Source organism: Trachurus japonicus, chromosome 16 (genome assembly GCF_045865225.1).
Source record: "Trachurus japonicus isolate A0001 chromosome 16, Traja_1.0".
Taxonomy (NCBI): Eukaryota; Metazoa; Chordata; class Actinopteri; order Carangiformes; family Carangidae; genus Trachurus; species Trachurus japonicus.
The window spans coordinates 24,639,508-24,655,223 of NC_140922.1; the positions used below are offsets into that span (position 1 = coordinate 24,639,508).

The following is a 15,716-nucleotide window of genomic DNA, read 5'->3' on the forward strand; positions in this document are numbered from 1 at the left end:
CTAGTGCTGATGCAAGAACACCACAGTCTCTGTAACACAACACATCCTGTAGTCGGCTCACAACCCAGGAGGTACAGGGGAAATCATACATTATTAACACCTTTCGCTGTGAGAGATTTACAAACTCATGGATAGCTTTTTCTTAGGGTCACTCAGAGAGCTAATGTCTTTAGCCGTTTAATGAGCAAGTAAGGCCCACATTCCCCGTCCCCCCGTTCTTTATCTGAAAGAAGCTGGCAGTGATGAGGCACCACTTTGCCAGGAAGACATTGTTGTAGAACCATGACACCTGATCCCAGCTTTCAGCATCCTCTGTACTAATTAAATGACTTTGCCAAATCTCTCTCCTCTCCATTTCACAGTAGGTGCACACAGAGCCTGCACACAGGCCTAGAAAGACAGCAACTGATGTAGCTGAAGAGCAACTGGCACGCTGAGTTGTATAGTGATGCAATAAACTGCTAAGATTTGTAGCTGGTGATGCCAGCTCATTTTTTCTTCAGCTGCCCTCATTATCCTTCCAAAATGCACATAATAATGGAGTGGACACAGGCTGGTTGAAGGAATAAAGTGGGTTTCCAAATTAATGTGATTCCAAATTAGTGACCGCTGGGAGTCCAAATTTGATCACACATCCCATGTGCAAAGGGACCTGAGAAAAAGAAGATTAATTTTACGGGCTTGTTTTTCCCCTCCTCCTCCATCTCAACCTCTCTGCGGCCTTCAAATTAAATAAGACCTCAATGGCTCCTCTACAGAACATGGTAATTAGCCCTCTTCATGAGAAATGAAAAAAAGAGGGGGTCCCTTTTAGGGGTCAGACCAGAAGCACCATTCAGTACGCACACTGTCATTTATCAACGAAAGAGGTTGCTTCCAAGAAAAGTGGATGAAAGGCTGATGGGATTCCCTGTTGGGTTGCCTGGGCTCGGCTGGGCTGCCTGGAAACTGGAAATCATAGTCATGTGTGAGCGGAGGATTTAGCCACTTGGGGATAGAGGAGTTCAACCACATCATCGGCTCCGCTTTTGATTCAACTGCTCCCAAGAAGAGGATTTACAGCCATAAGTCTACATTTTCAACTGAGTACAGGAAAGCATGTGCAATAAAGGAAGAGGCCCCACATTGCCATTAACCCTGATAAACTGTGTGAATCAAAAAGTCTCTTATGGGAGAGATTACCTAAAGAGCTATAAAATGAAAATCAATTTGACCCACTGAGCAAGAGACAAATAGGAGATTTAATCCTTAAAATATATGAGCTTACTTTGTCACCATTTAAACATAGACTACCTCTATATTCATGTGTCATGAAGGTGATTCACAGCAAAGAAAACAAGTGTCCTTTTCCCTAAAGGTTGTGACAGCATCCTAGAGCAGGGGTTCTGTTTGCTGGCTGTCAGAAACAGAGAAGGGAGGATAAAAAGTCTGTGATCTCTCGACCCTCTTCTTGGGCCCGGTCAGGCCTGTTTGTAAGTTGTGTGTACAAGGCTTATTTGGGATGCAGCATCTGCCACTGGCCCAGGGAAACCAGAGACATTTAAGACACAGAGAGCCTTTATCCAGAAGAATGTCATCAGCAGGGGAGAGGGGAGGGGAGGGTGTCAAAAGAAGAACTTTTGACCTCATACTGACTGTCAAAGTGAAGAGACGTTGTTTTGACTTGTCACCGACATAATGTTCTGACACAGTGTAAAAAGAGACTAAAGTTGTTATCAAAACACTATTAGTCAAACGTGTGAGGATCTCCTGTTCCCCACGACTGCTTCTCATGGTGACAAAGACTGACTGAAACATTATCATGGACTATTGGTGACCAACCTGTTTTGTCTGACAACAGTCCTATCAGATGAGCTCAAACAGCCCTTCATCAGTGTCAGCCACAATGTCCCATATATGTTGATTTCACATGCAATTTTAAGTGGGTGTTATTTAACAGTAGCATCATGAATTATGTGTCTGAAGTGTAGTAAATTATATCTTCACGCACAAGACATGGTGACACTAATTTCCAGACAAAGACTAGAAGTCTTATTTTTTTCAGAAAGTTTGCATTACCAATATTCAAAGTGGCTGAGACTTGACATTTCAACCATTTATCCATTACTTTTAATGGCCTGGGTCTAGTGTGTTTATATATATGTTGTAAGTGTCCAAGGTTGTTATGAGGTGTGTCATTAAAGCCCTGGATCAGGTCAGACGTGCCAAGAAGTGCCAAGAAACCTTCTGTAGTAATTCACCTTGATTCACCTCGATCCCACTCCCCCCAATAGTTTAGCACTGTATTAAAATATTGTGATGAAGTTTTGGCTAATAAGACCTGTATGGTACTGTATGTATGATATTTTGTTTCATCATTCTAGGGTAGATATCCCTTTAACTATATAAAAGGTTATTGAAAACTGTTACTGAATGTGACTCAAAGTTAATTTATATTTAGTTTTTTGAGTTGAAACTTTACAAATTACTTGATGTTTATATTTTCAGTGCTTATTATGTTCATGCAAAACAACCCGCAGTTTGAGACTCATATGCATCCAGTAATCATGGGAAAAGAAGTCCAAGATGTGTCAGTGCATGCCTTGTGTCAAGGAGCAGGTGTGTGTCTCTCCTGTGTATTGTAGAGGGGTCTGTATATAGGGGGCTGCTCTGGGATGTCCTCATTCACGCTGCTAACTAACGAGTCCCTCAGGCCCAGACTGGAACCAGCAGTGCAGCAGACTAACAAGATTAACATGACAAAGGTCTGTTGTCGGATGCAGTATGATAAAGGCATGGTAGAGATAAAAAAAAGACACCCCCTTATTTCACACACTCTTGTAGGGGGTCGAACTAAAGCCCTCCAAAGCGTTCAAGCTTTCATGACGTGATAAGACATGCCAGTGCATCTTACCCGTCAGTCCAGGGAAACAGAGCCTCTCTTCAGACACAGACAAAACATGTAAAAGGATTTTTTACTCGGAACATCTGTTAAGAAATGATAAACTCTTCTTGAGGTGATATTCAGTAGTTTCTTCAAAGGTCATTTGAGTTCACACCCAGATCGTATTTTGTCTCTTGGCCCTTTCGATAAATTAATGGCTCAAACATTCAGTCCTGACAATGAAATACATTCATTTTAATGAGCCATAACTGTTCTTTACTATAGGTGGTAAAAACATCAAACACTCCTGATTCTTTTGTGTAATTGATTCACAGTTCATTGGATAAGGTGCAGTCACCCTTCACTAAGGATATTTAAATAAATTATTACCCCACCATCTTGGTGCTCGACAGAGCTGTATCATGTCAATGTTTTGTTCAAGAGTGCCTTTCAGTTACTGCTGTGCATTGGATTAATCTCAATGAGAATTTTTCATATTAAAAGACTTATTAATTCACTATCAAACAACTTCTTACACTATCGAAGCACAAACTCCAACCAGATAATACATAACTTGACAGTTTCATTGACGTATTGTGGAGCAATAATCAATTTGCAAATAAGGCTTCTTTTTTACACAAACAATTACACAAACACAGAGCTACTTTGGACATAGAAGTAAACTGGTAATTAGTTAAGTTCCATTTTTTGTCATTCAAGAAATTGACACAGCCCTCAAATGACAAGCACGTTTAATTTGAAATAAACAAAAGAACACAACTTTACTCCGTTTAAAACTCCTGGCGTTTTTGCTGATGCAGCCTTGGTTTGATAATGTTAGCTAATTTCAGCCATCTATTGCTGAGTAACTGCCTTCTGTGTTGACATTTTACCTTTTTACCATCTACCATTGCCTTGTAATTGTCACCATGGTGAATTACAGTCACTTTAACCAGCTGACAGCCCACTATTGACCAGAGTTTTTGTTTTGTTTTTATTCAGCCAGTAACACAATTATTGCCCTCAGCTCTGACAAACTCTGTATAAATATTGGTATAAAGGTTGTCTCACAAAATCTACAGTTGTGTTCAATAAATGCCTCAACAGTCAGATCTGAGTGCTCTTACCATTAAAGATCCTGCTTTTCTTTTTTCCTGTCCCCTTTGCCTCTTCCTACCATCTGAGTCTAATGTCTTTTCAGCGTGTTCGCTCATGTGTACAGAGGGCCTCCACTGCCAAGCACTTCTCCTGCCTGGCTGTCCAGGCCAGGCACAATAGAGACTGATTCCCCAGCCGCTCTGTCTCCCTGTGGCCTAAAGAGGTCTCCCTGCAGGAGTGGAGGAGGACCACCTTGGTATTCGTCTGAGTATGCCAGACTTTGAAAAACATCCAAAATCCCTTTCCTCTTTTACATAATGCTTAATTAACTTAAGAGTTCATATACTGAACTGATTTTGTTTTTGTTAGTCAGATTACTAATTTTTTCTTTGCATGTTTTTGCTCTCTTGCCATATAATCTCAGACAGCCGTTACAGATAAAAGTGTTTTGCTGTTTTACTGATGTTGCAGTAGGTAGCCTAATGTAGACAGGTTAATTGTTGGTATAACAAGGTAAAATGAAATGGTGACCATTGTAAGCATTACCTGCTAACCACCAATTAGCATTGTCAATGCAAGCATTCCAGCATTACTGAGTAAGCATTTAACTCAAAGCACTGCTGCTCTTACAAGTATGGCCTCAGAACGCATGGCTGTAGACTCTTGTTATTTGATGATAATGTAATAATATTGTTGTATTCTTCCCAGTGGGATGTGAAGGTCACACAAGTATCTTTGTAGGGTTCAGAGTTGTGGTTGTAATGCAGGTGCATTTATTTTCATGTAGACCAACATGTCACATGGAGATGATGACTCCCTTTGTTTGAGAGAAGGTGGGATGAGATGACAAGGGGAAAGAGACAGAAGTAGAGAGAGGAAGGATGACAACAGCAGCAGCAGCCAGGAAATAGATAGTAGTCTCAACTGACCCTGGAGTCTAGAGGAGGTAACCTCATCTCCATGCTCTTCAGCCACTGTCTCAGGGCCCTGATTTGACTCCTGAACTCACTCTGCCACTGGCTCATGTCCTCCCCATCCATCCTGAAATAGACAGGAAAAAGCCACACTGATCATATTTTACAGTTACCTTAGAATCCCAATAGTGAAGGAAATTAAAACAGATAAAAGGATACTACAACTAAATGTTGCCAAATGCCTTCTTATTTTAATTTTAAAAAGAAGGTGATATGCTTCTTCTGTGATATATCCGTGTTTCTATTTCTATTATCTGTCTAATGACAATGCTTTTTCTGCACATGCAGGTGCTGTGACAAGTATGTGAGAGAATCCCCCCACTCATATAAGCCTTTGGTTTGTAGCCTTTGTCTTTTCAGCGGCAACACAGCAATTTACCAATGACCATGAAAAGGTCCATCTTATTTTATGAGATGAGTTTGAGGTTACAGTCACACCTGCTACAACACCTGTCGCTTCATTTTGGACCACAGTGACAATGATAAAATGCTCTAGCAGAATGACTAAAAATATCTTCATATTAATAAGACAAATAGTATGAAAGTGTAGAAACCAAATAGGTGACCATAATATACTATTAGACAATAAGTATTATTCCTATTTCAGGACAACATAAGTAGGACTCTTTGGTTGAAAACAGTCAAAAATCTCATTAGGGAGGCATCCGGTCTCTGTCTGCTGGGTTGGAACCTTGGTTTTCTTGTAACGGTATGTTTCAACAATCCACAGCACTGTCTTTGTGTTATTGACAAATGCAGACGCATCGGTCTACAAAGTTGATACAATTGACCAACCGTCGTCACTGGTTGTGTGTTTTGTTTAATCTGACTGTTGGTGGTCACATACAGTCATGCAGGATTAACTAATTTGGGTTTCAACAGTTGCTTTTCCAGAAATGACTGTGCAGTATGTGCAGTCAACCAGTATTTAATGGATATAAAAATCTGAAACACCACAGTTTGTATCTCTAAAGGTTGTCAAGGACATGTGCTTCCTCTTGTGGCAATGCCAAGTAGTGGGAATGACGTTTTATACATTAGCCTACCCATATCTCTGATCTTGTGATGTAGGTGTTGGTGATCCAAAGAAAGCACCTTCTTTGTCCTGCAAGAGACCATTAGAAAAAAAAAATTCAAAAGGACGTGTGCAGCACTTTTCCTTTTACTCTTACAGCTATAGGGTTTCCAGCTGTGTCATCCGACACTGTTCAGTGCTCTGAGATATACAGTGTATGATGACATGAGTGATTTTACCCTGTCCACCATGTTCTTACCTCTGTGCCTGAAGCTTCAGATGTAGCTAGAGCTGGCAGGGAAAGCGTGAGATCTGAGTAGTCAAGGGAGCTCACTGAGGAATTCTGGGAGGTGAATGCCCCGTTGCGTCTGTTGGCAGGCTCCTCCATCAAATCCAGTGGCTAATGTTGGCACATAGTTCAAAAACATGTATAGTATGTTTGTAGTAGAATGGTGTAAATACAGTACACCAACTCTGAGCTTCTAATCACAATATAAAAACTGATAATTTATTTTAATGATGTGCTGTTGTATACTGTATGCATCAACAACTATACACTACGTATTCAACCATAATCGGCTCATCACAGGCTTCGGAAAGGGGATCTCCAGTCATAATCTCCGTGCTTTAAATATTTTTTCACCAAGTTAGATGATAAACAATGATGTCAGTAGGGTTCATAATATGATCAGTTGTTGAGCAGGTTTGTTTCAACTAATGCACCTGCTTTCTCTGAGGATGAGTGTAGGTCAGGTTGATACTGCCCTCATGTGGCCAACTACTGTCTTTTCCAGTGGGAAGATGCATATCACAGACAAGGATCAGTTAACACTATTATATTAACAGGGACCCTGCACACAATATTAATGCAACCGTCTCTCCTCTGATAACCTCTGCCATAAAATTAAATCTACTGACAGTGAAGAGGTAAATAAGGTCAACATCCGAAAGCAATATGTGCACTAAGACATGTTTACAATACCCTTCACAGACTGTACACTATGTATATATGTATGTGATAGTTTTCATGGCTGATGGCTTATTTTAACACCAGTATAATGAAAAACTGCATGTACCCTAAACCCTAACCCTACTGCTAGAAATATATTCAGATGTAATATTATATATATACATATACAGTATATATATAGATAGATGACAAGAGTGCCTCTTCATTGCATATTTATTTACAACAAAGTGTTATGTTAGGAACATATAGCTGTATCCACTCACTATATCTGCCCCATGAGCAAAACCAACCAATTAGATGTGATTTTACATATTGCTAAAATGAAAATATACACAGTTACATCTGCAATTGTCTTTATTTTACATCAATAATTTCCCAAATATCCTCTGTAAAGTTAGTAAAACATGCAAGGCAAATTCATAATATATCAAAAAAAACATGATGAAAACAAAGTATAAGGATTTACAGAGTAAAACTCTTTAGAGATGCATAAAAGAAATAATTGCTGTGGAAAAATAACTGAGCAAAATAAAGCCTCAAGCTGTTTTTTTCAGGTTGCAAAGGAAATCTGTGGCAAAATGTCAGTGAGCTAATTTGATATAATACATACATTCATGCAATGTATTGCTCTATCAGATATGTCAATTCTCCAAATTTATCTCATTAGTGCTTTGGTTGAACTGAGTTTACAGTCAGAGATGATGCAGAAAAATACTCAGTGGACTTAAGACTAATGAAATGAAGATGTGCTGTTGTACTGTATCATTACAGTTAATCACAATTTAAATGAAAAAAATGTACACAAAGATGTGCCTACGCTTTGGGAGTGTTCTCTTTCAAATAAGATGTGACAACATAAATATCACTGTTAACATTCAAGTAATAAATAGATGAAAAAAAAAGTCATGAATAAAGAGTGCTCCTAGAAAAGTTTCCCAAGATGATGTCAGGTTCATTCAGCCTCAGCTTTCTTCAAATGTGATGGATGTGCAATGGAAATAATGGACATGCTCAATGGGAGATCTAGAACAAAAAAGAAAAGAAAATAGCTATGAATTAAAATCAAAAGGAACCAAACAAGGTGGTGAGACAAAAAAAAGAAACAAATCTAGTCGGAGCTCTGCAAATGAAAATGACAAAGTTGTCTAAAACAGCTAGATACTGTACCTGTATTACTGTGTGAGGATGGCAGGGACTCACAAATCCATCCATGTTGAGAGGATCATATGCTCCGGCCAACTGAGTGTCTGGGCTCACATGTTGGATTCTAAGAGACTGAGGCAGCTGTCAAAAAGAAGAGGATAAACAACAGTCAATAAGCAGCAATTTGAAATTTAACCAATACAGTTCACCAATGGTATCACCAGTGTGGCCTGTGTGGGATTGGAAGACATGGGATAATCTAGCTTCTGAGATGTGATCGAAATCAAATAAATAAAACAACAAAAAATAAGGAAATAATAATTAAAAAAAAAAAAATCAACTTACAAGAACCAAAATAACAGGAGGCAGGTCTGTATGGAGGAGCAGGATCAAGTCTGACATCATCTTGGGATTTAACTGGAGCACTTGATCGTTGGTGAATGTGAAGAATCCAAAACTTGTAGTGTGTAAAACAATGATGCAATGAACTAAAAGAATGCAAAAGTCCACTGAATATAAGTAAGTACAAAGTAATGGCAGATGTGAAACTACTTATAGAGCAGTTTGCATAATTTTGCCTCTGGCACTTTTCAGTGTTGTATTCTTGTATTGTCTCATTTTAGTGTCTCACAGGTGTATTCTTACTGGGTACATTATTTAGATACCCTGGCAGCATTTAACATAAAAACATTAACACAAAATCTGTCCATACTCTATACAAACATTCAGAATTTGAAGGCATCTATGTATTTTAGAATCTGTTAAAAACATTAGAACTATGCTGACATACAGTATCTCATTATATAGTACTGTCAAAAAAGATAAAAAATAGACAAATAATTTTGAATTCCAAAGGAAACAAGGAATACTGGAAAAATATTTCTGTTTGACATACATACATTATATATTAGTTTCAGAAAGCACAAGTATACAACTTTTTAATGTGTAAAATGAAAACTATAAAGTCACATAAAAAAATTATAGCTGAAATGTCATGCTTTGCTCTGAAAAAAATATAAATTGACTTTATAATCTGCACTAAAGGAAATTAATATTCTGTATCTATAGCAATGCTTGGTAATGTCTCCATATATGAGGCACATGTTTAGACATCTGTTATATATGAGAAAATCAATAGCCAATAGTAGCCACATGCAGGGCAGAATAAATAAATTATATTTTCTTTGTTATTGTAACTATTTTTTCCTGTGAGAAATGCAACTGTAAAGTGCATTAGTATTGTTGGTTCTTAGTAGAAAGAGAACTAGCTAATCAGAATCTGCGGCTGTAGCCAGTAGAAGAGGATGTGAAGGAAGAAGATGAGAAGTTCATGCTGAAGCCAGAGCCGGCATCGATGCTGCCTCTCCTGGAGCCTGATCGGGATCCAGTCCTTGAGCCAGTCCGGGAACCATAAGCAGATCCAGAGCCACTGACATTGTATGGACTGTAGAGGCCTTTGCTGGATTGTGAGGAGGCCTCCAAAAGCCTTAGGCTAGTTCCTTCCTCAACCATACTTCTGTCCATGGCATCTTTGAAGGAGATTTTAAGTTTGGTTTTTGGACATGTCAGGTATTTAGAGTAAGTGCTGACATCTCTTAGTTTCTGGGCAGTGCGGGCGTCAATCATGCCCTTCCTGATAGATTCATCAAGAGACACTCTACCCTCAACATCAGGCTCAATAAGTCCTCCAGTCAGATATTGGACCTCAAGGAAACGCTGTCCAGCCTCATAATATAACCACCCCTTCTTTAGAGCCTGGGAGGCAGACATCTTCACTTTAGTTCTGGGGTCTTCAAATCCATTGAATGCCTTTTGAGCCAGGTTGAGGCGATCAACCATGGCTTTATCCACTAGGCCCCGTTCTGTTGCATCAGTGACCGCCAATTTCTCTCCAGTTGCGGGGTCAATTATACCTCCTGTGCAAGCCTGAGCCTCCAACAGTCTTTGGCCTGTGATATTGTCTACCAGGTTTCTGTGCATTGCCTCTGTGACAGACACTTTCTCCAGCGTGTCTATGTCCAATATTCCAGCAACAGGGCCAGTCTCTTCTGTTGGGTCATTCCATATGACTGCAGGTGGTTTAATGGAGGGTATGGGGCTCATAGGAGTAGAGTAGGTGGAGCCAGTGGTGGAACCAAAGGAGGATGATCGTGAACGGAAGCCTCCCATGTTTCCAGAGAGCATGTCAGCAAATTCGGTGATGGACAGGTGTCCAGATCGGTATGTATCAAGAGAATTCTGGTCAATGAGGCCGCGTGAAAGAGCATCATCAACATCATACTGCCTTCCTGACCTCCTGTCAATGATAATAGATTTGACAGTACCATCAGAGGAGGTCATTGTGATCTCTTCCCATTCGCACTCTTGCTCGGAAAGCTCCAAGTACGTTTGATGGTCGATGAGTCCCTTCCTGTAGGCCTCATACACAGTCATTTCTTTGCCTGTCTCTGGGTCCACGATGACAACTCTGCGTTTACGCACTGAGGACTTGGAGGAGGTCTTCCTTTCCCTGCTCTTTTGTTTCAGTAGCAGGAGCACCAGGCCAGTGTCAGGGTCAGTGATGCACCGCTCCATGAGCCCGAGGTATGTTAGGTTTTCCTCAGTGTTGGGATCAAAGAAACCTTTGGTGTCATCAGATGGATCAGTCAGGATCTCATTCATTTCCTCGTCAAAGAAGCCACGCTTGTAGGCCACCTCAACTGGCACACGGTGACTTTCCTCTGGGTCAATGATACCGCCAGTAGCAATCTGGGCTTCCAAGAGACGGATACCATGATCTTTAAGGATGAGCCCTTTTTTCATTGCCTGAAACAGGGAGATTGTCTTGCCTGAATAAGGATCTCTGTATCCTGTCACTGCACGCTCAGCAGAGAGGAGCTTGTCCTTGAATTCTGGACCCACAATTCCCATTTTCACTGATTCATTGACTGTCAATTTGAGGTTTTTGATTGGGTCAATAACATAGCCTGTGGCTGCCTGTGCCTCAAGGAGCTCAAAAGCAGTTCCTGGCCTAATCATGTTCTTCTTCATGGCTTGGTAAATCGACAGACGTTCCTTTGTGGACTCTAAAAACACACCAGCAATACAGCTTGTGCCCTCGAGGTACTTTGATAGTCTCTTGCTTACCTCCTCGACTGTAACGAGGCCTTCATTCAGTTGAGTGACAGTCTGCTGATCAATAATTTGTGAGCTGACCAGCTCCTCCATTGTGATCTGTTTCCTCAGACCCTTGAATGTCAGTCTCTTGTCTCCCAGGGAGAGAAGACGCAATCCACCATCTAACTTGCATCTCTTTAGCAGCTGTGCATATGATATTTTCTCCTCAGTAACAGGGTCAACAAATCCTTTAACGTCACTAGCCAGTCTCTCATTGGTTTCCTTGTTGATGTAACTTCTTTGTATGGCAATGTCTGCTGGCAGGTGGAACTGGAATTCAGGATCAATAATACCACCAGTGGCAGTTTGTGCCTCCAGCATTTTCAGAGCATAATCCTCTGGAACAAGATCCTTCTTCATGGCCTGGAAAAGAGATATGATTTTCCCACTGTATGGATCCTTGTATCCTGTGACTGCTCTTTCAGCTGACAGAAGTTTATCATGGATCTCAGGGCCGACAACACCCTTCCGAACAGCTTCATCAACAGTGAGTGTCTCATTCTTTGCTGGATCAACAATGAATCCTGTGGCAGCCTGTGCCTCTAGGAGGCTGAGGGCCATTTCTGGTTTAAGGAAGCCTCTCTTCATTGCTTGGTAGATGCTTATCTTGGCGCTTGAGTCAGTTGTGACCCCTGCAACACAGCCTGTGCCATAGAGATACTGTTTTACACTGGTCATCTCCATTATGTCACGGATATTCCTCTTGCCCTGTTTAAGTAGGTTGTATGTCTCCAAGTCAATGATGCGGGCACTGTAGAGTTCCTCAATAGTAATCCTTCTCCTTATAGTCATATATGACAGTGGGTTTTCATTTCTAATGATCTCTCTCTGCTCCATGATCTCAATGATAATGATGATCATCCTCTCTTTAGTGATTTGACCAGAACGATATTCATCCATGAGCTTCTGGCGCTCTGTTTCTGGAAGCAAATTTGAGTTCATGACATCCCAGAGGCTCATTGATTTATCTGCAAGACCCTCAATTGGAATGTCAATCTGAGTGTTGGTCAGATCACTCTGTGTCTGTTCCTCTGTGTAGAGGTATGTCTTCTCCACCACGGTTGGAGACTGAGGTTTGGAGAGTGGGAGGATATACAGGCCCGTCTCGGGATCTCTTTGGCATTTGTCTTTAAGTTGTCTGTAGGTTACATTCTCGTCATTTTCTGGGTCTGAGAATGCCTTGTTATCATCAGATGGTTCAGATAAGGTTTTAGCAGTGTCTTTGCTGAAGATATTCTTTTGATATGCAACATCAGTTGGGACACGGTGGCTGTTTACAGGGTCAATGATTCCTCCACTAACCATCTGTGCTTCCAACAGTGGCATGGCATGCTTTTTCAAGATGAGATCTTTTTGCACAGCTTCAAAGAGGGAGATTGTGTTGCCTGTGAATGGATCTTTATAGCCAGTTATAGCCTTCTCTGCAGAGAGGAGTTTTTCATGTAGCTCTGGACCAACAAGACCAGACTTCACTGCCTCATCTACTGACAGACATTGGTTCCTCACTGGATCTACAAGGAACCCAGTGGCAACCTGGGCCTCAAGAAGTGAGAGGCCTGTGTCATGTCTGAGAAGCTTTTTCTTCATGGCCTGATAAATGCTTACAGTCTCTTTTGTTGGCTCCAGGTAGATGCCAGCAATACTATCAGATCCCTGGAGGTATTTATTGACATTGGGATTCTCACTGACTTGTTTAGGTGTTGTTTTACCTTGTTGGAGGAGATCGAATGTTGGTTTGTCAATGATTTTGGCATCAAGCAGAGAGCTTGCTGGGACAGGGGCTCTGAGTCCCTTGAAGCTGGACTGTTCTCGTTTCTTTGTCTCTTTCTCATCTACAATAGTGATAACAATCTTGATGATCTTTTCAATTGTAACCTTTCCAGATCTAAATTGTCTGAGCAGGTCAAGCCTTTGTTCCTCAGTGAGATATTCAGAGTTGATGATTTCCCAGATGGTCATCTTCCTGCCCTTGAATGGCCCAGAGTCAAGCTCCACAGTTGCCTGAGTCATAGCCTCTTTTGTCTGGGCTTCAGTGTATGTTGGCTCTTCCTTTGCATTGATTGCTTCATCAGAGAGTGGAAGAAGCTGGAGACCAGTTTTCTTGTCAGTGACACATCTCTTGTAGAGCTGTGAGTATGTGACTTTTTCTTTTTTGTTTGGGTCAAAGAAGCATTTGGTTTCATCAGTGGGATTGCTTAGAACCTGTTTCATTTCATCATCAAAGTAATTTCTCTTGCAGGCCACATCATGTGGAATGCGATGGCTCTTCACTGGATCAATAATGCCACCGGTGGTCATTTGGGCATCAAGCAGTCGGATTCCTTGTTCTTTGGGTATGAGATCTTTTTTCATTGCTTGGAACAGGGACACAGTCTTTCCACTGTAAGGATCTCGGTAACCTGTAACAGCTCTCTCTGCAGAGAGGAGCTTCTCATGCAGTTCCGGGCCAACAACACCTGCTTTGACAGCTTCATCAACAGTGTGCGTCTGATTATTATTGGGGTCAACCACAAAGCCTGTTCCTGCTTGGGCTTCAAGCATAATCAAGGCAGGTCCTGGCCTCATCATGTCCTTCTTCATAGCTTGGTAGAAGGACATGATTTCCTTGGTTGAGTCAATAACTACACCTGCAATGCAGTTTGTACCCTTCAGTGCTTGATGGACAGGCTCCATTTCAGACACCTCTTTGACAGTCTTATTGCCCTTATGCAATTTGTTGAACAGGTCTTTATCAATGATTTTGGATTCCAGGAGTTCAGTGGCAGGGACAGGGGCTCTTAGACCGTCAAAAGTGATTTCATTCTTCTTCTCCTTCTCCTCTGCCACAGTAATCACAATCTTAATGATTTTCTCGATTGTGATTTTGCCTGTCCTGTATTGACGGAGAAGGTCTTTCTTCTGGTCCTCAGTGAAGTATTCAGAATTAATTATTTCCCAAATGGTAACAGTCTTTCCCTGGAATCTTCCAAATGGCATGGACACAGTTGTTTTGCTGAACACATCCTTGGTCTCCTCTTCTGTGTACATGCTTGAGCACTGGGCAGCTTTATCTGTGATTGGTAGCAAGAGCATACCTGTGTTAGGGTCAGTGTTGCATCTTGCCATGAGCTCAGCATATGTCAAAGGTTCCTGAGTGCTTGGGTCAAAATATCCCTTAGTGTCATCTGTAGGGTTCTCCATAATCTTATTCATTTCTGCATCATATTGTCCCTGCTTGTAGGCTATTTCATTAGGTACACGGTGACTATTGATGGGGTCGATGATGCCACCAGTTGCAAGCTGAGCCTCAAGAACTCTTATGGCATGATCATGCTCCATGAGACCCTTCTTCATCGCTTCAAAGACAGAGATCTTCTTACCAGTGTATGGATCTTTGTAGCCAACAACAGCCCTCTCAGCTGAAAGCATTTTGTTGTGCAGCTCAGGGCCGATCAAACCTTCCTTGACAGCCTCATTAACAGAAAGTTTCTGGTTCTTAATAGGGTCTAAGATGTACCCTGTGGCTGCTTGGGCTTCAAGAAGGATCAAGGCTGTGCCTGGAGTGAGTTTCTTCTCTTTGGATGCTTGATAGATTGTCATCTTTTCATTAGATGGTGTCAAAACACCGGCAATGCAGTTGTTTCCTTTAAGAATTCTTTTCAGATTTTCATTTTGACCAAGGTCTTCCACAGTGGCTTTGCCTTTTTTCAGCTTATCAAAGTTCTTCTTGGATAAAAGACCAACGTCATGAAGTCTGCTTGCAGGCACCTTCTCACGGATACCGTCAAAGGACAATGGATCTGCACCATCTACCCCATCACCTGTATTTTGGCCATTGATAACTTTGCTTGTCTCTACCATTGTTACTTGGATGATCTCTTTCTCTTTGACCTGTGCTTCCTCAAGCAGCTGCAGTTTCTCACGCAGTTTCTGGTTTTCTTCTGCAAGAATTCTTTCCTGCTCCAGTCTCTTCTTTTCCAGTTCCTGCATTTCTTTTTGCTTGTTGAGCATCTCTTCCTCAGCCTCTTTTTGCTTATTAAGGGCTGCATCCATGGTAGCCTGGAGTCTCTTCTTCTCCTCCTCCATCTTCTGCCTCTGGCGTTCCTGTTCATCTTGGAGTGCCTTAGCCTTTTTGACCTCCTCTTCAAACTGGCTCTCCAGCCTCTTTTTCTCATCTTCAATTAGTTTTTCTTTCTTCAAGAGCATTTCCTTTTCTGTCAGGAATGTCTGCTGGAGCACCGTCTTCTCATGTTCCATTTGTTTCTGCTGTGCTTCAGCGACCTGATAAAAAAAATAGAGAGAAAAAAAGTCATAAGTTTTTGATTATGGCACATAGTAACAACTTTACATATTTTAATTTAAATTGCTCATGGTTTATTTAATCTGTAATGGATATACATTGTACAATGCACTGTGCTAATGCAAATAAAGTGTATTGTTTTTATTATCGCTGTTGTTTATTTTGTTGATTTCATTTAATATTTTAAACCCAAATAAATGTCCTCTGGTGTCCTTGTT

General features: G+C 41.1%; 1 protein-coding gene across 45 annotated transcripts in view; it reads right to left on the minus strand.

Moving 5' to 3' along the window:
* Positions 1-7,252: 7,252 nt before the first annotated feature.
* Positions 7,253-15,716, minus strand: part of plecb (plectin b) — a 122,483-nt gene continuing 114,019 nt past the window's right edge. For all 45 annotated transcript variants that reach the window (XM_085802723.1, XM_085802721.1, XM_085802720.1 and 42 more), the window contains 3 exons: positions 8,409-15,479; positions 8,088-8,204; positions 7,253-7,943 (listed from right to left, as the gene is read on the minus strand). In XM_085802723.1, coding sequence (XP_085658849.1) covers positions 9,336-15,479 — 6,144 coding nt within the window. In that variant the 3' untranslated portion in view covers positions 7,253-7,943; positions 8,088-8,204; positions 8,409-9,335. The remainder of the gene's footprint in view (positions 7,944-8,087; positions 8,205-8,408; positions 15,480-15,716) is intronic.